This window comes from Hydra vulgaris, chromosome 02 (assembly GCF_038396675.1).
Source record: "Hydra vulgaris chromosome 02, alternate assembly HydraT2T_AEP".
Classification (NCBI taxonomy): Eukaryota; Metazoa; Cnidaria; class Hydrozoa; order Anthoathecata; family Hydridae; genus Hydra; species Hydra vulgaris.
Window position 1 is genome coordinate 61,807,190 of NC_088921.1, and position 27,156 is coordinate 61,834,345.

Consider the following 27,156-nt stretch of genomic DNA (forward strand, 5'->3'; position numbering starts at 1 on the left):
TTGATATTTTAATTATTTTTTTATTCTTTTAGTAGAAATGAATGAAAATAATGTAATGAAGCTATAACCAAAAGGTTTTTGAGTTAAAACCAAAATTAATCAAGAAACATTGTTTTGAATTTTTTCAAATTTGCGTTTTTTCCCTCTTATTTTGTTGAAAGTTGCCTAAAATATAATTCATTTACAGTTTTTTTAATGAAATTTGAGTTTCTTATATCATCAAAAATAAAAATAAATATACATGAACCGTTGCAATTTATTATATTAAGAAATTTTTTCTATATGAGCCACCTTAATGTTATAAAACTCTTACGATTTTTCCTAAAACTGTTCAGATAAAAAATGTAATTTTCATCATCGAAGGTAGAAAAATATAATCTTTAATTTTATAATCGACATTTATTTAAACGTTTTAAAATGTACTTGTAATAATTAAGCACATGCTTGTGATTCATATAATAAATTGATAACATTCCTTTAGTTACTGATAAATAAATTAAATAAAACTATTATATAAATATAATTTTATATTTATATTGAATATAATTTGATATATACTGTTTATAACTTTATATACATACATATTGTTTATAAATTATACTGCTGATTTAGGTGAGCAGTGTGACATCATACTGAAATAGCCTGCTACCGGGGGCTAATAATTTTTAAATGTAATCTTAAATATAGAAACTTTTTTCATTTCACACTAAGGTTTCATCAATTAAGACTCATCAGAAACCTTATATAACAGTACCATGGCTACAAGATCCAAGCATCCCCCTCCTTCAAAAGGGCACCAAAATTCTTAAAATTTTTTCTAATAGATAATACTAAATTAAAAAAAAAAAACCTTACATTTGTAAAAGGGCCCCTAAATTTGCAACTGAGCCCCCTAGGCACAGCTCTGCTTATATATATATAAATATATATATATATATATATATATATATATATATATATATATATATATATATATATATATATATATATATATATATATATATATATATATATATATAAATACCTGATATATATATATATATCAGGTATTTTTTATTTGGAGTAGAAAAGGAAAGAAAAAATAAAAAGACCCCACAAACACATTTAATCTCAACGAGGTTGGAAGGGGGTGGGGGAGGAGGGAGTGGTAAGATTAGGAAATATTTTGTTTAATTCCCAATTTCGTCAATAAAGTCAGTTGATTTTTAATATGATTTTTTTTATGTTTTTTGAAAATTTAAAGCAATCAAAAAAGTTGATAATTTAAATTGTTTTAAATTTTATTAACAATGGTTTTATCAACTAATTAAGAAAAAAAGTTAAAAAAAAAGTTTAAGATTTTTTTTTTTGAAAAAACTTTCACACATGAACAAACACATCTAGGCATAGATTCAACTAGTCGAATGCATAATTATCTTGGAAATTCTTTGCAAAGTTTTTCTAACGCCTGTCGTAATTGCGCAACACTGGCTATGCTCTCTTTGACCAATCTCTTGTCTATCCAAGCCCAAATGTTCTGATGGGATTAAAATATGGAGAGCAAGCTGGTCAAGGCATGACCGTAATGTTTTTCCATTCCATTTCCATACCACTCTTTAACCAAGATTGCAGTGTGAGCCGTAGCGTCATCGTACTGAAAAATCCATTGTTATCGTCTTCCGTAAAAGATCTGGCTGTTGGCAAAAGTTCACTTTCGAGGATCTCTTTGTAGTTGTACTAGTTAATTCTGCCACGACAGCAAAGTAAAATTTAGTTTTAATATAATATACTTGATGATTTTTATAATATACTTGATGACATTGGTTTTTAAAATGATTATTTTAATGATAAAAGGGTCATTTTAATGTTAAAACGATTATTTTAATGCTAAAACGATCATTTAATGTAAAAAGGATCATTTTAAATGTTTGTAAAAAAAGTATTCCATTTAAATTTTTTTTTCTTATTACTTACAACTACCAAAAAACTTCTGATACAAACATTATAAAATTGTTAACAAGATAGACATTGTCTCACAGAGTGAACCCCGTGTTCTTCGTGTTGGGGTGTCAAATCCAATAAAAACTAGAGGACATTCTCTAAAAGTGACGAGAAAGCTCGCACAAAATTGCGACCAAAGGCAACAGTTTTTCACAAACCGAGTAGTGGATCATTGGAACACATTGTTGTCAGACATCGTATGCGCTATATCTGTTAATAGATTCAAAGCTCAGCTCGATGCAGAAATTTTAAATAATCTGCATAAGTACCGAGATTACAACTAAAAAAAAATACAAAAGTACAACTTTATACTTTTTGCAATATTTCCATGTAATTTTTGTATATTGATTTAAATATAAACTTGAGTTTGAAGTAGATAAAGCTGCCATAAACTATAGGTTATACAGGAAAACCTTTAATAACCCCTCTCCCTCCCTCTCTCTCATTTTTTTTTGTAGAATCGCCTCTGTGTTTAAGCTTTATGTGAACCGTTATAAAAAAAGTATGTAACTTACACTCAAAAAAATAAATATGCTTATATTATTTAGTTATTACGCCATTTAAAATAAACTAAAGTATGACATTTACTATAATTTATAATAATAAAAATAGAAAACAAACTTAAACTTGAATAAAATAAAAATAATCAATGCGTCGACCTCCCTAATATTGGCATTTAAACATATCTTTAAGTTATCTATTACTCTTATTTTTTATTAAAAATGCGTTACTGGAATTTAACAATATGTAGGAAGCACAACGAACGTTTATTACTTTATGTATTAAACAATTATATAAAAAATAATAACACAAAAATCAAGATTTTTTATTAGATTTAAGGATATATAGTTTGTATAAATAGGTTTAAAGAAGTTAATAAATGAAATAATGTACTATTCCGATCAAAATAATGTCAACATTTTTTCGTAATAATAAAACACATAATTGTGTTTCGAAGCATTAAAAACACGGTTCTTGTTAATAGAATATTTCAAAAAAAAAAGTTTAATTTGAAATGGATTAAATTGAATGCAAAAAAGTTTTAGCAACACCAAAACTAACCATGTGTTTAATAATATACAGAACAGCATGTAATTTTGTTTATCAAATTACTCGTTAATACTTTTGATAAAATGTTTTAAATTCTATATAAGTTTTGGTATTAAGATTTTAAGTTAAAAAAAAAAAAAATTTTAATCAAAATATGTTGATAATGTTTTTTAAGTCACAATAATTATATTGTAGTAAATTATTCATTTATTAACAAATTGCCAATTTTACTTGTAAAAATCGACTTGAACCTTTCTGCATATACTTGGAAATCGAAAAATAATTAGGAATGAATTTGAGGTATTTTTTTTTATGTAAAAAAAAGAAAAAATTCAAAAGGTTTAACAATTTGTAAATGTTTAATTAATAATTAAAAAAAACTCCTCATAGGGATTTTTTAATCAAACTGTTTTTTAAAATTGTTTTCGATGCGCACAGAAGTAACTTGTAAATACTTATTAACCATGCAGTAGCGATAATTGTTGCTCTGATGTATTATTAATGGTTTTACCTCTATAGGATAAGATGTTCATAAATCTACAAATTTGACAAAAGACCTTAAGAAGAATTGATTTAATTGATAAATTTAACCAGCTCAGTTTTCGCTCTCATACAGTTTTACTAGTATTTTAACTCCTTGTTTAACTATGGCTAGCTAATTTTCACATTTCTCTTTGGCCACTTGTATAACTTACTTACTTTGATTTGAAGTAGTCCTTTTTTGTGGTTTAAACATGAAAGAAGTAACTAGTTTTTTTTTTTTAAACTTTTCATGATTGCCATAAAAACAACCTAAAAACATGTTTTAATTTTAAAAGCAATTCGTATTCATTTAAATAAAAAACAACAAACAAGCTTTTGCTTGTAAACTTTTAAATTTGTAAAAAATCCAGGTTGCGTGCCCAGTTTTTTTCCATCTTGTGTGCCCATTTTTTTCGCAGCTTTTGTGCCAAGTCTTTTTGCAGCTTGTGTGTCAAGTCTTTTTGCAATTGTGTCCCTGTTTTTTTTGCTTTTAGTTAACTGCTATAAAAACATTATTAAACAAAAAAAAATTTACAATAGTTTATTACAAAAGGTCGCATGCAGGAATAAGATTTCCGTTATTGGTGTTCAAAAAATAACTCCCAAAAAAGTGCAAACAATATTTTATGTTTGCTAGTGTTTGTTAGTCATTTTGATGTAAAATGTTTATTTTCAAACTGAGACATAATAAATGGTTTTTTTTTATCTTTAATTCAAAACTTATAGTGCAGCTAGGATTAATAATTATTCTTTATGGAAGCTATCAAATTACCTCTCTAAAAATTCAAAACTTATAGTGCAGCTAGGATTAATAACTATTCTTTATGGAAGCTATCAAATTACCTCTCTAAAAATTCAAAACTTATAGTGCAGCTAGGTTTAATAACTATTCTTTATGGAAGCTATCAAATTACCTCTTTAAAAATTCAAAACTTATAGTGCAGCTAGGATTAATAACTATTATTTATGGAAGCTATCAAATTACCTCTTTAAAAATTCAAAACTTATAGTGCAGCTAGGAATAATAACTATTCTTTATGGAAGCTATCAAATTATCTCTCTAAAAATTCAAAACTTATAGTGCAGCTAGGATTAATAACTATTCTTTATGGAAGCTATCAAACTACCTCTTTAAAAATTTTTTTTCTTGCTCGTTGTAACTCTTGTAAACTTTACTTACCTTGCGTCTCAAATTTTTATTAAGTCAACTTAATGGCAACTTTTTGTGGCGTTTGTGCGTTGTTACTTGCAACTATTTTGTTATTTCACATACTATTTCATAACTATTTTACTATTTAAAATACTACTACTACTACTACTACTGCTACTACTACTACTACTACTACTACTACTACTACTACTACTACTACTACTACTACTACTACTACTACTACTACTACTACTACTACTACTGCTGCTGCTGCTGCTACTACTACTACTACTACTACTACTACATATTTTATAATATATATTATGTGCCAGGTTACTCTTTATAAGATGGAAGACTTAAAATCTGAAATCTTGGACATTTTAATTGGAATTCATAAATTCTGTGATACGCAAAATATTGGTTATGTCAAAGTTTCAACACTTATTTTAATTCTGAAAGAAAAAGCAGCAGGAAGTGAGGTAACTACTTTTTAAAGTATTTTTATTTTTAATATTATAACATTTCAAGATTTACTAAGACATAAAAAAACTTTAAGATTTGATTTTAGATTTTGCCCTATTTAATTGATTTGGAAGACATTTTGGACGAAAAAAGAATTGATCCTTACATCAATCTAAATGTTTTTGAAAAAGGAATAAAAATATGGATCAAAAAAATAAAACAACAAAGGTTGTTCAAGTTATTTTTATTCTTTTCTGTTTGTTATTTTTTATTAATAGATTTGTTTTTAATTTAAAAATTGACTTTATTTTTGGCTTTACTTATTCCAAAATTATTATTTCAGTAATCAGTAATTTCTTTATTCACATCATTCCAGTAACTATTTCTTTATTTACAATATTTCAGTAATCATTTCTTTATTTACATCTCAAGTTAGTATTTTGATTTAGAGATTTAGTTTTGTAAGTAAATTTACGCAAATTCCACTGGGTACTACTCATCACACATACTCGTAAAAAGTCATCCGATGCCTTTAAATATTGCTATAAAAGTGAGAACATGTTTTTATGTTAGATTATTTATTTTTATATTAGATATTCGAAAATGGTGTAGCATTTTGACAAGTAGATCATTAATGTAGATGAGAAATAGGAGTGGTCTAAGAACAGATTTGCGTGACACTCCGCTGAAGATTGTTTTCCATTCAGATTTGTTATTACCAAGAGTTACACGTTGTAGGCGGTTGGTTAGCCAGCTCTTAATCTATTTGTTCAAGGTGTCAGTAATTACGTACGATTTTAGCTTGTGCAGTAGACGACGGTGCGAAACTTTTTTTAATGCTTTCAAAACGTCCGTAAATATCATGTCGGTTGGGTGACCATCGTGGGCAGCTTCTGTCAATATGTTGCAAGTTTCGAATAGGTTTGTGATTTTTTTTGACGTATTATTTGAGAAGCATTTTTTTCTTGAAGAGTTCTACAATAATGAGTACAAGAATATTTAGGCTTGGTTCAAACTGCTGTTTTCTTTGATGTTTTCTTTACTAATTACATTTCCTGGTATTTTGTGTCCTCTGCTATCTAAACTTGAGTTCGAACCATTTTCGTTTCTCTCTAAGAGATAGGTGTTTGTAGGCCCGTTAGATATGCAAAGAGTTTTTTCCAAAATCGGTGAGGTAATTTAACATTCTCCAAATAATATTGTTTAGTTGTTACTTTGTGTTTATTAACTCATACTTGACAACGTTTAGGTGATTCTGCTTAAACATTTCTATAACTTAAAAAAAAAAGCAATGAAAAAATAAACAAGAACCAACATAAATTTTGTAAAAAAAGGTAACTACTAACCTTTTCATATTAAACAGAATATACACTGATATACTTTTTATTTATGATGGAATAATCATAGTTTCATCTCAAAATAGCTTCGCATTATATAATTCATTAGTAATCTAAATTTTGTCTTAGGTTTTTCAAATCTTTTTAGTGTTTTAAGTTCATTTGTGAGTATTTTATTCAATATCTTTGGTCCTCTATTTGAGAAATTTGTGGTTACTGAATTGAAAGTTCAGTTGTCACAATTTTGATTTATTTTAAATAACGGATTAAAAAATTTTCGAATAAAACTTTTAATATAATTGAGCATCAAAATTAGCACGTGACAAGTATTTATTTGGTAATTAATCTGTATATTTAACCTGTAAATAGTTGTTGGAAACGTGTAAAACGGTTTATTCTAGATATAAATCTGACTGCATGTTTTTGCATATTAGAGAGTTTTTTTAATTTACTTTTATTGGTACTGCATCAAGCTTCATTAAGATAACAATGAACAAAGGAGAAATATAAGAATTTTAAACAAAGTTGATTTTCAGGTTTCGCACGATAAATTAGGCCAATACTTATTGAGATTTTACCTTCCAGACTTTATATAATCTCTCCATATTACATTTTCGTTAAAGAGGACGCCTGAAAATTTTAATGAAGATTTTCTTTTTATATTGCAATCAATTGCAATATGAAATATTATATATACAATTTAAAGTGCAATACAAATTTTTAAAGGAATTTTTATGATAGCAAAAAAAGTATATTTTGGAATATAGGAAAAAAGTATATTTTGTTTTAACTGAATTTATTGACAACTTTTTTGCTCATTTAGCAAGGCTTAAGAGCTTTATATTTAAACAAAAAATTTATATCATTTTGTATATTCATATTGTTAGCTTTCCCACAGTTGTAAAAAATATATTGCTGTCTTTTTGACAAGTAACCAATTAAAACTTGTATATTTAATACCTTAATTTACCTTAATTTTAATACCTTTATTTTTTAGTTAATAAAATATAATTGACCGAGTCAAAAGTCATTTTAAACTTTTATTATAAACAAATATTGTTTAAATATAAAAAATGGCACAAACCTTTATACATAATATGTTCTGATAGTTTTGAAGTGTTACGGAGTTGAGGTGTTACGGAGATAAAACTGTAATTTTGAATGGTAGTATGGAGATAAAACTGTAATTTGAGAGGTTCCTAAAGTTATCCAAAGATTTCTAGAGCTCCAAGGATTCCTAGAGTTACTAAAAAATTTGTAGAGTTATCTAAAGATTTCTAGATTTATCTAAAGGTTCCTGGATTTATCCAAAAATTGCTAATTATTTGGAATGCTTTATTACAAAATAGCAGTGCGAGTGTTTATGTACAATACTAACATTACTGTACTATACGGATATACTATATGATGCTAACTTACTATAAGAAGGATGCTAGCTTAATATAAAAAGGATGTTAGCTTACTAAAATCAATGACTATTGAGATAAGGTTATAGAAGTACTTTTAAAAATTTTAAATTCTTTATCTTTTCAAGTGCACTAGAACTACTTTAATGTTTACAATATATTATAAAAAAGAATATAAACTTTTTAAATATTTTATAAAGTAAAAATATTTAAAAAGTATAGTAAAAAAAAGTAAAAGTATTTTAAATAATATTTTAACAAATTTAATCTTTGTTAAATGTTGAAAAGTTTTGTATTCTGTGTCGCACTTATAATTTATTTTGTTCATGCAGTTCACGCATTGATGGTTTTCAAGATAAGCGACAGTTTTCTAATGAATCAACGGAAAAAAATAAGGTAATTCTAAACGTATTAATTCAAATAGTTATAAAAAGTTTATATGAAACGTTGGAGGGCTGGACAATAAGTCTTGAGTTCGAATCTCTCTCCAGCTACAAAAACGTCACTTAATAAAGACCTTTTTTCAAATAAAAATCATGAAACAAAACTGATTTAATAAAAAAATTTAAAAAAATATATCGACTAGATTAACTTACCACTACTTAATACTTTAATTCATTTAACGATTCTCGTATTTCGGTAATATACAACTTCTTACCCAAGATTCTTTGGTAAAAATATATGGAGTAATATAGAGTTTATCCTGTAGCCATTATTGTTTTTATTATGTTGCTATCGTTGTTTGTCGCCAATCTTCGTAATTTATATTGAAGATATTTAGAGGATTATGGATATTTTTACTCCAAGAATAAACAATATGATGGCTCTTGTTAAAGTAAAATTTGTTTAATTTAGATAATAAAATTTATGCATTAACATAACTTGTTACAAATCTTATGCTACTAAACTCAAATATTTATATATTAACAGAGGCGTCCCGAGGTGGGGGGGGGGGGGGCGTAGGAGAGGGGCTCTAGCCCCCTACTAAATTTAGTAGTCGGTATATATTGGACACTGGAGTCAGCAAAATTGGATCTATAGTTGGCAGTCGGCAAATGTCAGTTAATGAGGACTTTTTTTTTTTGATCCTATTAGGCAAAAAAGTTTTTTTTTGGCCTTACTCGACAAAAATAGATACGGCACACACCTCACTCCCTCTTTTAAAATCTCTTTGGGACGGCCCTGCGCGTTAACATAACATGCTATAAAAAGTACTTTTTTATTAACATTTTAATATTTTAAACTTTTATTCAAATGGTAAAAATTGTTGTCAAGTTTTCAACAAGGTTCTTTTAAATAATGAAAAAACAATATACCTCAAAAACATTTCATTATTGAAAAAATCTTTAAAAAAATAAGAATAAAACAAAATAAGAATAAAAAAAAAATTTAAGCCAACGACTAAAACCCATGTTGAATTAAAATAATAAAACTTAGTAGCAATAATAAAATTACTTGTTATTAACAAACAGCATTGAGCAACAGTAGCTAATAGTAACAATAACCATAGTAACAGTAGCTTCTTAACAGTGTGAAGCAGCTTCTTTGTACTAAATGCTCCTTATCAAGTAAATACCAATCAAACAATTTTAAGAGTTAAAGGTATGATGCGGTTATTTAAAAGCAACTTAATTTGCAACTAAAAAGCTGTTGTTGTTTTTTCCTAAAATTGTAAAAACAAAGTAGATTTTGTTAAAACAGATTAACTTACCAGTTTATTAATTTTTCAAGTGGTTGCTTTACTTGTCATTGAGACCCTAGTTAGACGTGGGAAACAGAATTTTCAAAAAGTCTAGGATAAGGCATGAAGAAAAAAATGGATAGAACTTTACCTCAAAACTAACTCGTCTTTATTATTGAAGAAATTGTTTGAAGTACAATGAACACCCCAAAACGAAAATATTGTTTTGAAACTACGGCTGCTAGTTTGAACATGTTCAAGTTCGAACGTTCGAACTTTTTACTAAAATTTTAACGTTCTAGTTCGAACTTTTTTCTCCTAATAGTTCGAATAAATCAGTGACTGGTACTATTTCACCATTTGACCACTGTTTATTTACGTTTGAAATTAAAATTACAAAAAGTTTTAAGTTCAAACAAAAATGGCTACTCAGCGTTAGCACATCTAGAAGATCTGAAGTTTAGGAGTATTTTCATCTTTTTGCCAAAAGCTGCATCGAGCAAAATAAGCCTCAACACAAGACACTTAAAAATAAACACAAAATAGAGGTTCTCAAATGTAAAAATATCAATAAAAATTGAATTATTAAAATAATAATTTAGTACATAAAAATGATACATTTGTTAAACCCAGTTGTTTTAAATCAAGGTAATCAGTTTGAGAACAAAATAAAAAAGAAATAATATAGATAATTTTGCAAATTAATCATATTCAAAGATTATTCCAACTTAGAGAGATAGACTCGATATTAATAAAAAAGCCAAAAATGGTAACGATATTAGAAATTATAATAAAGAATTGACTCAAGCTAAAGAACCGAAAATGTTTTAATAAAATATATGGTTTTTAAATGATATGATCTTGTGAAAGGGCTCTCTAGCCTTAGATTGTTTCCGCATTGAAAAAGAAACTGGTTGCAGGATGATAGCTTGCGATTACTTTTTATAAACAAATAGAAAGTCTTTATAAATAAATTAACAGTTATGTGTTTTACTTGTACCCTTTTGTGTTTAATTTTAAATAAATAAAAACTATTAAAAAGGTTCGAAAAAGTTCGAACTTTTTTCCTAAATAGTTCGAAAGTGTTTGAGTTCGAACTTTTTAAAAAAAGTTCAAATTGGCAGCCCTATTTAAAACACGGTAAATTTACAGTAATAAATAAACTTACCGTAATGACACTGAGTTCATGTTAAAATGGGAAAAAAAATCTTTTTCCCATTTTGACATGAGGTTTCAGGGTTTGGGGGCCCTGAGCAGCCTTCATTTTAGGGGCCTCACCCACCCTTTCCCTAATCTCTCTATTATAAAAAAAGAAAAAGAAAAAGCTGCTTAAATTTTTTGATTATAGTTAAAAAAAATTCTTAATGAGTTTTAATTTACTGATTGAACGCTCACTAAGGCCACTGTCACTGAAATTGGAGCAAAAATACGCCCTGCAATCGCTAGATTTCTGAAAAATTTACGAAGCTTCATTTCAAAAACTTTGTTTAAATAAATGGAGGAAAGATATTTCTCTCTGAATTTTGCAAAAGCAACTTTTCAGTCACGTCCAGGGCTGGATTTACCTTTGCCTGCGCTAAAATTTAGAATAAGGCTATATCTCTCTCAGGATAACTGATAATGCATTACTTGAACTAGTGGTTTAATAAATGACACAAGTTTATTAACAATAAAACCATATAAATAAATGACACAAAATGTGAATTCAAAAATAGTGCTACACTTTTTCCAGGAATAGTGTCAGTTTGCAACATTTGAATGGTGTCAGTTTTCTTGTATCAAAGTAAATCATAAATGGGTGAGTCTAAGCTGTTCTTTTAAGTTGCAGAGTTTTAGCTAAATTGCTCAGCTTTTTAAAATTTGAAAAAAACTTTTCCGTTTATATGAATTTTGCTATTTAAACTCTTTTTATCATACTGTTTAAAGAAAATTCTCACAAGAGCTCAAAGACAAATAAAAATAATAAAATAAAATCAGATTTACTATTGTTTTGGTTAATAAAGAATTTAACACGATAAAAGAAAAACAGCCATATTAAATACTAAAAATACAAAATTTCTTTTAATGTTAGCAATTATATATTTTTTAAATAAAAAATAAAAACTCACTAAACAAACTTCAAGAACCGTAATGAAAGTCTAATAGAAGTACTTTGTAAAGTCCTCTAGTTTAGGTTATTTTTTGAGGCTCCTTGATGTGAAACAGATATTGTCCCATTCATAAAAATCTTCTTGTATGTCAGACAAGCATTTAATATTTTTGCCATTGGCTTCACATAAGCACTGTTTTCCTTGACATTTGTAATTTGTCCAGGAAAAAGTTCACAAGCCTCAAATTTTCTGACCTTGGTTTCTCATTCTTTTTATTGACAAGTTTATTTTCAATGCTACTTAATGATTTTGAGCTAAAACTGTAATCATGGCACTCTTTCGCATCTTCTTCTGATTGAACTTTTTACTTTATGCTCTTCATGTTTTTTTTTCTTTTTTTTTTGCAAGCTTTGAGTCAATATTATAAAGCTAATCAAATTTTTCTAAATCTTCTATGCAAACACTTTTCGGTGCAGGAACAGAAGGCTTTTTTTTCGTTTTTTAGTTTCTGAAGACTGCAAGGATTTATATTTTTCCAGTAAAAAATTTTTAAAGCTGTCTTCTAAAAATTTTTTATAGTACAATTCTCTTTCTAAATAGTGTGAGAAGTTGATTGACTTTTACTGGATAAATAACACACTTTCTAAAACCTGATTTTAAGTTGTTAGCCTGATTCGGTTCTAAAGCAATCAATAACTTGTTTAAAAGTTCTGGAAAATGTTGTTTTAAAAGAGATGTTTTTGTGCAGACAGCAAGAGAATCTTTGTACTCTGTAAAAATTCTACATCAAGCTGTTTTTAAAGGTTTAAAGAAAGTCACACCTAGAGATCAAGTTAAATGCATGCTAATAGGTGGTAGATAAACAAATAGTATTTGATTTTTTTCACACGCATTAATTACTTTTGAAGAGATATGATAGGATAAGTTATTGTCAAACAAAAATTTAACTCATAATTCTCTTTAAAGAAGGTAAACCTTTGAAAAAAATCACTCTTCAAAAGCAGCTCCGTCAAACCAATCACTTTAGTGTTGAAGTATCTGACTCCTTTAGGACCTCCTACACACCAAGTTGACCACAGATTTATAGCCTTATAAACTAAAAAAGTTGGTAGAACTTCAGCTGCAGCAATACCTAATATCATAATGGAAATACTAGTCTTAGAAGTGTTTATTATATTTGCTGGGTATTTATTACCTCTCTTTACCAATCATTTTTTTGAGCCTGGGTCATCAGTCAAATTTGTTTCATCGTAATTATATGCTGCCTGGAGGTATATTTGTCCAGTTTTGAATAATTGCTGAATATATTTTTTTTAAATCTCCACATTAACCATTGCTCAAGATTTTTTTAAGTTTGGCACAAATTTATTTGTAAGCTGAAATCTGGAAACTTAAAATCTGGAAAAAACATGAGTGATATTTTTATTTACCAAAAAAATAAATGAAAATATTTAAATTATATATAATAACTTTGCTTATATATACAATTTACTTCAAGTTTTAAAAAGTGTTGTTTTTAGATGATTAATAAAGGCATTTGTGGTTATTTTGTACATTGTGCAAAGTTATCCCAATTTAGTCCAAAATAGTAATTTATTTACAAAATTGCTAACTTAGGGTCTAATTCTGATCTGCTTAAGTTAAGCAGAACAGAATTAGACCCTAAGTTAAGTCTTAAGGCTGTTAAACCTTAACGGATAAAAGTTGCAAGAAAATATTTGGGTGGCTTTTTTCTATGTTTAAGTAAAATTACTTGAGTTGAAAAAAACTTGTTAAAATGACTATTTTACATTACTTTCGTATTAAAACTAGAATATAAAGCTGACTTCAAAAGTGTTTTGCAGTTGTAGTTTAAATTTTTGACTGCTAGAGAGTAAAATATTTTTGACTTTGGTTGTGCAATGTTACCCACGGTTGTGCAAAGTTACCCAAAGTTACGGTATGATTAAAGATACACACTCTCCAGTTAAAAGCAGACGTTTGTTGTTGAATCACTAAAATAAAGCTCTTGACACAAAATTTATGGTGAGGTGACATTTTGTGGAAGGTGCATGTTCACAGTCTAAAGGAGTCAGAAGCACATTTTGAATTCTTGAACAAAATATTTCTGTATGCCAGCTCTACTCCCTTTCACTCATTTTCTTCTAAAATTCACATTTTGAAATTACAAACTTTGCTATTGATTGTATGCTGGCCACCATGTTATTTAAGTGTAGTTTTGAATTTTAAAGTGCATTTTTAGTTTTAGCTGCTTTTTTTTTAAATGTTATGAAAGAGTATTGTATATATTCTAGTTTCTAAATGCAGCATAAGCGTACAAGATCATGGTCTTTATACGTACATAAATACCCTGAGCTTTGCAGCATACTTTATTATAGCTAGGATCAGAATAAATTCTGTCACAGTTTTGATTACTTGCTAAACATACAAAGAAATCAGCATGAGGATAGCCACTTATAAATAACTGGTGTTATATTTGTGAGCAATATTGATGAAAACTTTGAGCATATTCATATACTTGTTTTGCCTGAAATGTCCATGGACATTTAATTTTAGGCAAACCAAACCCACGACATGTACAACTTGTTATACCATCTGGGCTTTCTGCAAGTTTTGATTGATACTATAAACCCAGTTTGGTGACATGTAAAGTTTTTATGAGTTTTTTCATTTCTCTTTTTCAATTCTGTTTTTTTTGTTTTTCACTTTTAAGTCAACGTCAAATTTTGCTATGACAGCATGAACAATAGATGACAATATTGTTCCAACTCTATACGATTTCCGAAGAAATTTTTTTGACTGAGATATCGTAGCTTTTTTTATAAGTTCTACTTGAGATGATGTTATTGAAAATGCCTCTAAAAATTTTTCACATTTAAATGCTATCGATTAATTCTCATAAAAACATTTTATCTGAGCTACATATTGCTTTATGGTGGTTGTAGTACTTTGTTTTTAGTTGCATTTGAAGGTAAATTTTTCATTAAGTATTCTGACTGTGTATTTAGCTTGAGGCAAATTAGAGCGCTTTTTCAATCTGGGGCTTCTGCAACTGCTTCCTAATCTTTCTTTGTAAACTGTGACTACTTTAAATAATAAGGACAAAGATTGTATAAAGATTGACTAAGTTTTAGATTATTATTTTCTAAATTTGATTTGAACTTTTTAATGGAAATATTTTGTAATTTATCTGGCTTATGTTATTTTCTCTTCTGTGTTTTAGTCCACCATTTTTGTTTTACTGATGTGCAAGATACATTTTCTCCTAATCGCACATGCTCTTCCACAAATAATAACAAAGCAAATATATGTTTGCAGCTTTCTCTATAACCGGCTACACAATTGCATTCTGCAGTTATTATACTTTTGTTTTTATTTAAACATACCCATGATATATTATTTATCACTTATTCTTGTTTGAGGGACTATAGTTCCTTTCAAATAACAAAATTTTGCAGTATTTGATAAACTGTTAAAAGCTACTGAAGTTACATGATCTGAAGAATAAAGAGAACGTCCCTCTTTCAAGGCTTTAGAGCAGTGAGTGAGAAAAGCATAAGTTTCAATGTCCGAATAGTTTTCGGTTGGTAATAATTTCGTTACTACTTCTTTTTTTAACACCCAATTTCCGATTTCAAAAGGATGGGGAAGATGGACACCTGATTTTAATTTTAATTTTTGAAAAGATCTGGATTTAGTTTCTTCTTGTACAATTTTTTTTAATGGTAATTTATGTTCATTGGCGTAATAAACGTTTTTTAACAATTTTTTTAAAGGATTTTCACCAAGAGGAATACTCCTTGCTTGCAGGAAATCTTTCAGTTTAACAACATTCCAACTTTTAATTTTATCCATTAATGGTTTATTTTTTTCGTTATCAGAGGAAGAATCAGTCACAATTAACAGTATTGTTTAGTACTGTTTTGACAATGTTGTCGATTTTATTGTTTGCGCCTCAGTTACCCCATAATGCTTTACGAGTGAAATTTGAAAAATTAATAGCGAAAAGGCGAATGTCTAAATGCTCAAAGAGTTTTTCTAAAAGCTGGCATCACGTCATTGAAAGTTGTTAACATTTTCAATGATATGTTCCATTGAGTTCTGACATCGATAACCAGCAAGTAGAACTTGATTCCAAGAGATTGAGCATTTTATTTAAGCTCTTTGACTCATTTTAATTTGTTTGATATTTTTGAACTTGATAATTTATCTAACTTTAGTGTATTGTTATTTAATTTAATTTGCTTTTGCATCTTTTTATGTAACAAATAACATTATCAACAAAATCAAATAAGAAAATCTTTTTTCTTTTTCACTCAAAGAAATATGTGAAAAATAAATCCTCGTGAAACAATTTATGCTGAGGACTTAGATGGAGTGAAAACTACTTTTTTTTTGTGTAAAATAACAATAAATAATGGATTAAAAAAAACCCCTAGAATATTTAACTGGTACCTAATAATATCCGAAAATATTTTTTCAAAAGTATGTCAGCCTGGTAGTCAAAAGAAGCAAAGCTTTTTCAAAATTTCAAAAATAGTAATGCTTTTATAGAGCTGGATACCCGGCGCTGATTTTATAATCAACAAAAACTATTGCAACCTATATATTTTATATATATAATTTTATATGTATACAATTTTTAATGAATTGCTTTTATTTTTTATTGATTTTTGTACCAACTTGTCTATTTTTTTTTTTAAATTATGCATTTTGTTGTTGTTGTGAAGATAAGCTAAAAAAACTCAAACATCCTTCTTTATAAATCGTATTTTGTGAGAGCTTTTATTCGCAGTTATAAACTTACAAACAACGGTCATGAATAGAAAACTGTCGTATAAACTGTCGGCGGTCAAAGGTGAAAGTCTACTATCCTCGTTAAAGACTGTTATAAGTGCATATACATATTTATGTATATTTTATCAAGCTTTTCTGTGACAAAAGGAGTATAGTTCATAAAGGCGTCGTCCATAAAGTACGTACGCTTTTTCCCATCCCCACCCCCCGGAAGAGCATTAAACCAAGAAAGTCGACAGTTGTCTCAGACAATAACCTGTTTGACTTCGTTCGTGTTTTGAAGTAATAGAAAAGTATACTAAGCGGGAAGCATATTTTGAAACCCCAATACAGACTCAGAATAGGCAGAGATATGCGCAATCTGATTCGCTGATTTTGAAAGAGAGGCTTTTGCGCGTATGTTTAAATAAAAACAAATGTCAAAAAACGTATTCAATAATAAAAGTGAATTTGAGTAATTTCATAAAAAACCAAATAATAATAGCAAAAAAAATTATGATTTTTCTATTCAATTTAGTGCAATATAGTACAAATACTTATACAAACCCTCACAACTCAAAACATCCGTGGTTTTCAGAATTTTTTTTAAAAATAAAGATTTAAAAAAATTAGTTTGTTTTTCTAATTGTTTTTATAATTCTAAGATATAAAAAAGACAACCATTGTAACAAACTATAAACCAGATGGTAAAACTTGACTATGCTGTGATTCTCATACGATAGATTTTTTAAAACAGTTTTAAAATTTACCTACTGATATCAATAGACTATTATTAACTTGGTATAATTTTTTTTAAATTAAGTTCCCATTTATCCAATCATTAAGCAAGAAAAGTATTTTGAAAAAATAGCCCAATTTCTTTTTAGAACTTTACACTTATTACTCCCATATATAAATTATATACAGCACTAAAAAAGTTTGAGAATATTGCTTATTGGTTGTTATAGCTAGCCCAGATGATTTGCAACACTCTTAAATTAAAAGCAATTGTAAGCAAGAGCGAATTTAGATATCCTTTGGTAATGTAAAGTAATAAAAGATCACAAAGCATTGTAGCATAATAAGCTATTAGGAAAAATCTATAACCTGATGTCCACAAGTGTGTTTTGATATAGTAAACTGATTACCAAAAGCAATAACACACCTTTATGAAAAACTAAGTGTAAAAAGGTAGAAACAAGAAAGATTGCAAACATGCAAGTTCATATTGTTGTTTATTTCAATTTCAGAACTCAATACATGTTTGTTGATATACCGCTTTTAACCTGAACAAAATACTCGTTATTGTATTCTATAATTAAAATAAAATTTTTATCCTTTAATAGCAACTGATGGTAAATAATATTAAATAAAGCAGCAAACTTTGATAAATTTTATATATTTATAATGCTAATAATTTATTTTACATTATATACTTCAGAAGAAAAAGAAAATGTCTGCTCTAAAAAAATTAGAAAAAAAACCTTAAATAAAATGTACTCCATATTTACAAATTTTATGAATATAGTTTCATTGTGTAATTTTTGGTATAACCAATAAAAACAAGTGCTCTTTTTTTAAATTTCTCTTGTTTATTAATATAAAAACAGAGATGCGTCATGTTTTATTTTGATGTAATATTAATAATTTTTTTGAAAACTTGCTTCTTCAAATGTAAAAGTTAATTTTGATGAAGTTATTTTTATTACAAAAATTGCCATAATTCACCTTTATTTGGTTAAATTTTTTGACTTTAATACTCAGTAAAGTTTTAATGTTCAGTGAAAAAACAAATATCACTTTTTTTGTTAAATTTTCCAATAGATTATTATCCAATTTATTATTCAAATTATTTCCATTAGATTTAAATCCAATTTTCATCCTATATAATATATATAAAGAAAAATATTGATGTACGCCTTATCAGCCTTCTCAAAATTTAGGTTGAACAGTAACTTCTTCAGGGTTCGTAGACTTATATGGAACATGTAAGCTAGTTTGGCAAAACATCTGTAAAAATTTTCTTTTTCCAAAATTTTAAACGTTAAAATGTTTATAATTAACAAGTTGGTATAAAGTTGCAGTAACGAGCTTAGAACAACCTCTGCCTCAGCTTAAAATTTATACTTTGTATATTTTAAGTAGTCTGGTGCAATTGCATATAAACTTTGTATCGAGCATGCTTTATAGAACACGGACATTATATTTGATGAAAAACACAATAAGAAATCTTGCAAAATTGCACACATGCAAATCCAAGTGAAATATTTCAAGAGTTTATACATACAAAACACATTCTATAGTAGCAAAAATATTCATAGCATGACAACTTATTTTGTTCTTTTTTTTAATAATTTTCTTTTCTTTTTTTTATTACTCTTTTTTCATTAAAACGTTTGATTTTAACCACTTAGTTTAGTTTTTTAAATCTTTTTTTTTCAATTATTACAATACAAAAAATGCCACAATCATTTGCCATAATCCACTTTTATTTATGCCATAATCCACTTTTATTTGGTTAACTTATTTGGCTTCAATACTTTTTCTTGCTTTTAATGTCAGTGTTTATATGTAACTGTACAAAAATTATTGTTCTGTAGACAAACATCAATATAATTTTTTTTGTTAAATTTTCAAATATTTTATAACTTATTGTAGCCTGCCAAAAATTTTTTAAATTTTAAAAAATATTTTAATTGTTTAACACAATGTTTTATTAAAGTTACGCAATAAAAAAATATATCAGCCTCCTCCAAACTATGGTTGAAACAAAGCATGAAAACAAAATCTCCTCAGAGCTCATATATTGACATGGAACATGTAAGCTAGTTTTGCAATTAGTACAAATTTTCTTTTTTAAAAAACTCTAATTTTTAACTCTTTATAATAAACATGTAAATCAGTTTATAAATAAAGTTCTTTACGAGTAGTCACGTAAAACTGCACATAAACTTTGTATGCAAAAGTGCTTCACTATTAGTCTCGTACAACATACTTATATAAACTATGTATTTGAGAATGCTTTAAGGCCAAGAGCATATTTTAAGAGAAACACATTTATAGAATTTTACTTCAACAAATTTTTTTTTTCGTTTCTTAAAATTAACAATAGATAAAATCTTCATCATCAAGATAAACTTTATTGAAATTTTTACGAGTGAAAATTCTCTTGTACAAATAGATTTTGTAACATTTTAAATACTCTGAAGAGTACTAAAATAAAATGAATTTCCTGTGTTGATAGTAACACATGACTTGTATTGATAAACTTAGTATATCATTACTTTGAAATTTATTTCAAAAATCTGTTTATTTTGATTTTAATTTTTATTTTTTAACAAAATCGCAATTGCCTCTCTTTCAAAATCAGCGAATCAGATTGCTCATTTTTCTGACTCTGTATAGGGTTTCAAAATATGCAAGCGGGAAGTGTAAAACAAATGTTACTCTTCTTTACTTTTAGCCCTCCACCTTTCATTTTTGAGCTTATATTAAAACAAAAAGTTATACTATTGCAACTTTTAAGAACACTTCAATTATTTCTGGCCAACTATTTTTGATTGGTCGGTTAAAAATAAACATTAGCGGTAAATTTCAAAAAAAAATTAATTTGTTATGAAATTTAATTTTAAAATAATTAGGCTAATAAATTATCTTCAATGTTATTGAAATTAAAGTAATTATTAATTATTCGAAATAATAGTTACTTATCATGGATAAAAAGAAGATATTAGAAATAAAAATAATAATAACATTCATTACATAAATAGTAATAATAATACTATTGACAACAAGTTTAAAATAGAATTTTTTTATTTTTGCTAATTTTTATTAATAATATAAACCAAATAAAATATTATTATATTTCTGTATAATTGAATGAATGTTTACTTTTGATGTATATACAATTATTTTATAACTTTTCATAATTTTTTTTATGAAAGCATTATGCACTTGTTTGCTTTGCAAACAAATGCTTTTGAAAACTATGATATACTTTTAATATTTTATAATTTTTAAAGATCATTAGATGCTATTTTTTTTTTCAAATTTTACAACAATTTTATTTTTTAATGAATATAACATAACTAGTGAAAATAATGATTTAAGATTTTTTTTCTTATAATAAATGCTAATCTAGATAAAGGTTTTTGTTTTATAAATAAGATGGAAGATCTGAAATCTGAAATTTCAGATATTTTAATTGGAATTTTTAAAGTTTGTGACAAACAAAGTCATGGTTATGTCCGAGTTTCAACACTTGTTTTATTTCTGAAAGAGAAAGCAGCTGGTAGTGAGGTAACTTATATTTACTGTTAACTTATTTTTAACTTTTAAAGATTTTACTATTTCATACAATTTGCAAAATTATAATTTAGGTTTTACCTTATTTAAATGACCTGGTAGAAATTTTAGACAAAAAAGGAGTTGACCCTTTTATTAATCAAATGGTTTATGAAAAAGGAATGAAAAAATGGATTAAAAAAATAAAGAAACAAAAGTATGTTAGTTTGTTTAACAAATATGTTTACTGTTTGCTTATCTAATTCAGACAAATTGATTTGATAACTGTTTGAACATTTAATTTGTTTAATTGATATGATTATTTGTCAATTTTGAATTTCTCATGTTTATTGTTTGACATTCTGAAAACAGTATTTTAATCTTTTGATAATTCATTAGTTTATTGTTTTAAGATTAATTGTATGTACATGTCAAGATACTAGTATGTTTTTGGTTTGTTTTTTTATGTTTTTTTTTGTTTTGTTTTTTGTCAGTTATTAAAAGTTTTAACAATGAAAAAAAGAGTAAATTATAAAATAAAATTATATAATAATATTATTATTATTATATAATTTTATATATTAATAATATAAATATATTATTAAATACTATTTTGATGTCCTTTTTTATTGAAGAAAAAATATAATTTGTGCAATTTGTTTTTAGCAGCATAAATCTGGGTTTTTTTTCACAAATAAAAATTTGCAAATAATAATTTTGGTAATTTACTCTATTAATTGTTTATTACATCTGTATTTTATACATATTTTTTTAAATATTTATACAGTTTGCATGCTGAAAATTTTCCAGATATTCAAGGGTTTTCTTACAAAAACTCAACGGAAGATAAAAAGGTTTTGTTAAATTGTTTATACTGTTTTTTTAATGTGTATTGTGTATTTTAATTATCATGTGTTGTTTCATCATTATTTTATTATTATAATTAGCTGTTATAATTTATTTAATAAATAGTGAATATGTAAATTTAGAAATATTGTAAATATAAAATTAAAAACTTAGATTATTTAACAGTTCATTTTAAAACTATATTTCATAAAACAATTTACAAGTTACAAATTAAGAAACAGGTTACTATTTTTAACATGGTTATAAGTATTAACTGTTTTGTAGTAAACAATCTTGCATTAGTTTGATGAAAAAATGAAATTTTTCTCCTACATAGATTTTACTTTGCCTTTATAAGTTATAACTGTAAGTATTATAGTGGAGTAATTTAATATTATATATATATATATATATATATATATATATATATATATATATATATATATATATACATATATATATATATATATATATATATATATATATATATATATATATATATATATATATATATATATATATATAATACATATATATATATATATATATACATATATATATATATATATATATATATATATATATATATATATATATATATATATATATATATATATATATATACATATATATATATATATATATATATATATATATATATATATATATATAATATAATATATATATATATCTATATATATATCGCTATAGAGAGAGCGAGAGGAGAGAGAGAGAGTTGCAAAAAAACGCGTTTTTTTCCTCTTGCGTTTTTTTGGGTCAAAAAAATGTTTTTTTTGTTTTTTTTGGTGTTTTTTTGACTTTCTAAACAAGTTTTTTATTTTTCTTGGTAAATAATTTGGAAGAGTTTTTGTCTTATTCTGTCTATTTATGGTATATGATCATTATAATCACAAATACAATGTACAAACACCAATTTAAAGTTAATGTTTGAATAAAAAATTTAAAGAGCTATTTATTAAGTATATTTATTAGGCGGTTTAGCATTAAGTTAGTTATAAATCTAGGTATATTGTATGAGAATGTTTATTTGTCATGTTTTAATTCTTAAATGTTGTTGTACATCCTAAATATTACACTCATATAAAACTATACTTGTCCATGACAAAATACCCATTTTTATAATTTAAATATACTAATATATGATATCATGCTTATTTAGACAACCCTAATATTTATTATGTAATAAATTGGTCTTACATTGTTTGTTACATATTTTGAATTATATTGCCAGTAAGCCCTTATAATAAAAGCCTTAAATTTATTTAATTTACATATCTATTATTTTTGAATAATATTTTAAAAGTTTTAATTCATTATTAATTTAGTGCTAAGAATTGTAGCACTGTGTTGTGTAGTATACACAATTAAAAAAAAGTATAAATATTTAAGCAAAAAAGTCAATAATCTAGTAATTTTAACATGTATTTAAACTATAAAAGATATTCTAAATGGATGTGCTTTCTGAGTCCTAGTCTTCCCGCCCTAGACTACCTTCATCTAATGATTCATAAACAAAGTCACTGTCACTTTCTATATTAACTGCTTCAGACTCTGCCCAAGGCATTGAAGTGCTAGGAACTTTATTTACACTTGAGTTATTAATTTGAGGAGTAGTTATGCTTGTACCATTTTTATAACTGGTGTTTTCAATATTTTCAAGTTTTAAATTTTGTGAAATGAAAACTAGTTTTCCAGCCCTTTCAGTCGTAAAGCGATTTCTTTTCGCACTATGAATGTTAGAATAAGTGCTAAAACTTCTCTCACATGCTGCACTTGAAGCTGGTAGCTGAAGAATTCTAGACGCAGCTTTTGATAGTTCAGTAAAGGAACACAATCCTTTCCACCAATTTATGGGTTGAGTTGTTCCAACTGCAGTCCAAATAAAAGGTTTTGAAAATATACCACCCTTTGATTGGTAATTAGCCAAGTCAAACATCATAATTTCTTTGTTTACATCAGGCATACTTGCGGCAATTTTGTGTATCGCCTCACATGCATCAATCTATAAAAAGATTTTTTCTCAATAATTTTAAAATTACTTTATTAATTTAAATAGTATTTTCAAATTTAAAAATTATAAATTTGAATTATGTGTAGTAAATACCTTTTGTTCTCCAGTCAAGACTCTGCCTTGAAATTTAGGATCTAGTATATTGGCAGCCAAGTTAATTTCTGTTAAACAAAAATCTTTTCTTCTCTTAAAGATTTTTTTGGCTTCTTCTTCTTCCTTCTTTGAGAATGGGCTAACTGTTAAGTTTTTAAAAATGTGATCTTCCAAGAAGTGAAAAGTTTCCACAACAGTAGATAACAAGGGAGTATTTGATTCAGTTTTCTTTATTGCATCAGCTATTGGAGACAGCAATTTGAAAAAACTTTCAACCCTGTCCCAAAAAACATCTGATAAAAGAATATTTTTTGTTACTGAATTAAGTCCACTGTTTTCAGAAATAGCCAATGTTTTTAATGGTTGCTTATTTTTTTGTATGCTATCTAAGCATGCTACAGTTGATCCCCACCTTTAAATAAAATACAAAGAAATTATGATAATTTAATAAATTTAGAGTAAAGTAATTTACTAAATGAAATCTATTTTTATGAATGTATTATAAAATTAGTTACATAGCTCAATTTTTTATGTAATGTACAGTATATTTATATTTTTAGTTGTATTACCTAGTTCATACAGGTAGTTTTAAGGAAATGCATGTTACTACACCAGCTGATTTTTTTCGTATATCTCTAAATGCTGCAACAGATAAATGAGAATTTTTTATTTCTTTAACAATATCAGTTACTTGTGACATCAAAACACTTAAAGTTGTCAATTTTAAAAAATCTGTGAACAGCAAATTTAAACCATGTGAAATGCATCCATAACAATGAAGATGGGGATAACAATCTTTTAGACGAGTCCACGCATTTTTCATATTTGCAGCATTGTCAGTCACAATGCCCAAAACTTTGTTAAGATTTATTTCTTCTAAAACTTTCTTTATTTCATTTGCCATATATTCACCAGAATGGCTTAATGTTCCTACAAAATAATTTAGGATATATTATATATACTGTGCTATATAAATATTATAAATCTATTTACTGATATATTATTTCTGCTTACTGAAATGGTTTTCAGTATTGTTTGTTATAAATTTAATATCAAAGTTAATTATAAAATAGTATGCATATTTTAAAAGTCTACCAGTCTGTTAAGTAAATCCATTGTATAGAGTACTAGAATTATGGTTTTACCTGTAGGCAATGTCTTCCACAAAATGGGTGATGAAGAAGATAATGTTATTACAAAGTTTATGATAATCTGCAGTTGCTACCATTTCTTTAACATTTGCTGAAATCCTTGAAAATTCATTATCTAATAACACATTTGACACTTCATGTCTTGACGGAAGCTTATAAGCAGGACGTAACTTGTTCAAAAAGATTTTCCAATAGTTATTTTCTACTATATGGAGTGGCGATCCACTAGCATATATTGCTCTGGCTAGGTGTGTATCAATCAATTCCTGCAAATGTCATACTGGTACATCAGTGAATCATGAAACAAATCTTAAATTTAAAAATCATGAACTTTTAATCAGCTAGTTGCCATATCAGTTAATTCTTCAAATAAATCTTAAAATTTCAAAATACAATACACACCTTTTCAGTTTTTGTCATGCTGTCAAACACGAAACATGGTGTTTTACTTCTACAAATTGATTCAGAAGAGGATGTTCTGAAAGAATCAGATCGTGGATTTTTTGTTTTTGGTTCAGCATCTCCAGAAGAGTCTTGCTGTTTTTGACTATGACCTGATTTATTTGCATATAGACTTTTTACTTCTTCAGGACATTTTCAACATTTTTCAATATGCTTAGTCATTCGAGTTTCATTTTTAGAGTTAATGTCAAAGCAAAAAGAACATTTAACTCTTTCCATTTTGCTAATTTGTTTCATAGGTATAAACAAATTGGAAACTACAGTTTTATTTCTCCCCCCTGTATGGCCTGTTTTACTCATTTTTATATATTTTTATGTTAAGCAAAATATCTAAAATTTAAATATAATTAAATAGAGAACATAATTGATTATTAAAAAGAGCTTTTAAAAGTCCTTATAACTTTTTATTTGCAACTCAAAACTTTAAAAGTACAGTAAATAAATAAAAATAATAATAATAATAATAATAATATATATATATATATATATATGTATATATATATATATATATATATATATATATATATATATATATATATATATATATATATATATCAAATAGTAAATAAAATTAAGTAAATGTAGTTAAGTGTAATAAACTTAGATAAGAAGTGTTTATTGTGTCAATATATAACAATAAAGTCAATAAAAATTAAATAGAGGAAGATAAAATTAACAAATAATTTTTTATACAGGACTGCTATAACTGTGTAAACCTAAATATTAATAATAAAACAATTACCTTTAAACATACCAAAAGAAAAAGAATTTTAGTCAAATTCAGCCTTAATTTTCCTATATAAATCTGAAATTAAAATATGTTTAATAATATTGCCATTAAAGTTAAATTTAGTAGCTTAAATGATGAATTATTAAATATTTCCCAAAAAAACCAAAAAAACGGAACTCTGCATTTTTTTTCCAAAAAAACGACCAAAAAACCCAAAAAAACAAGAACCAAAAAAACGCGTCACATCTCTCTCTCTCTCTCTCTCTCTCTCTCTATATATATATATATATATAAATAGTTACTAAAAATTTTTCTCATTTCACACTTTGTTTCATCAATAAAGACTCATCAATAAAACTTCAATTTATACCAAAAGTTAAATTACAGGAAATCGCAAATGTCTTAACAACTGTAAATTTTCACACATTTGTGGAATTTGCTGACACAAAATAATTCTTTGAAAATGATTACTTATGCTTTTGTGCATTTGTGGAATTTGTATTTGTGGAATTTGCTGACACAAAAATAATTCTTTGAAAATGATTACTTTTTTAGAAAAATATTTAGGATTTCTTTTTTGTTTAACAAAGTATTATTGTGACCTTTTATAATTCTTTCCATATTTTTTGTACAACTGTAGCTAACTTTAATTGTATTTCGATTTTATGTAAAATTTTACGTAATTTATTAGAGGGCGGGTAATGCTTAACAACCAATTTTAAAAACACTTTTCCTATATTAGTGGAAACATTTTTGCTATATGGGGGGTTGAACCAAATTACATTTCTAGTTCTATTTCGCTTTTTTGTATTCTTTTTTTCAGGGTCAAATTTTCAATAGTTCAAAATTTTCAAAACCACTTTTTTTAAGGGCATCTTCAAATATTCGTTTATAGGAATTGAATACATTTTCATTAGAGGAGTTTTGGTTTAGCCTGTAATTGATTGAAATTGGGATTTGTTTTAGAATTTGGGGTGGATGATTTGAGTTAATATTAATATACAATTGTTATAAAGTTGTTTATATATAAATATATATATACATATATATATATATATATATATATATATATATATATATATATATATATATATATATATATAT

General features: G+C 26.3%; 1 protein-coding gene across 2 annotated transcripts in view; it reads left to right on the forward strand.

Annotated features, from left to right (window-relative positions):
• Positions 1-3,127: 3,127 nt before the first annotated feature.
• LOC101238151 (uncharacterized) overlaps positions 3,128-27,156 on the forward strand; it is a 105,927-nt gene continuing 81,898 nt past the window's right edge. For both annotated transcript variants that reach the window (XM_065791626.1, XM_065791627.1), the window contains exons 1-7: positions 3,128-3,330; positions 5,035-5,181; positions 5,271-5,392; positions 8,240-8,303; positions 20,622-20,753; positions 20,834-20,955; positions 21,526-21,592. In XM_065791626.1, coding sequence (XP_065647698.1) covers positions 5,050-5,181; positions 5,271-5,392; positions 8,240-8,303; positions 20,622-20,753; positions 20,834-20,955; positions 21,526-21,592 — 639 coding nt within the window. In that variant the 5' untranslated portion in view covers positions 3,128-3,330; positions 5,035-5,049. The remainder of the gene's footprint in view (positions 3,331-5,034; positions 5,182-5,270; positions 5,393-8,239; positions 8,304-20,621; positions 20,754-20,833; positions 20,956-21,525; positions 21,593-27,156) is intronic.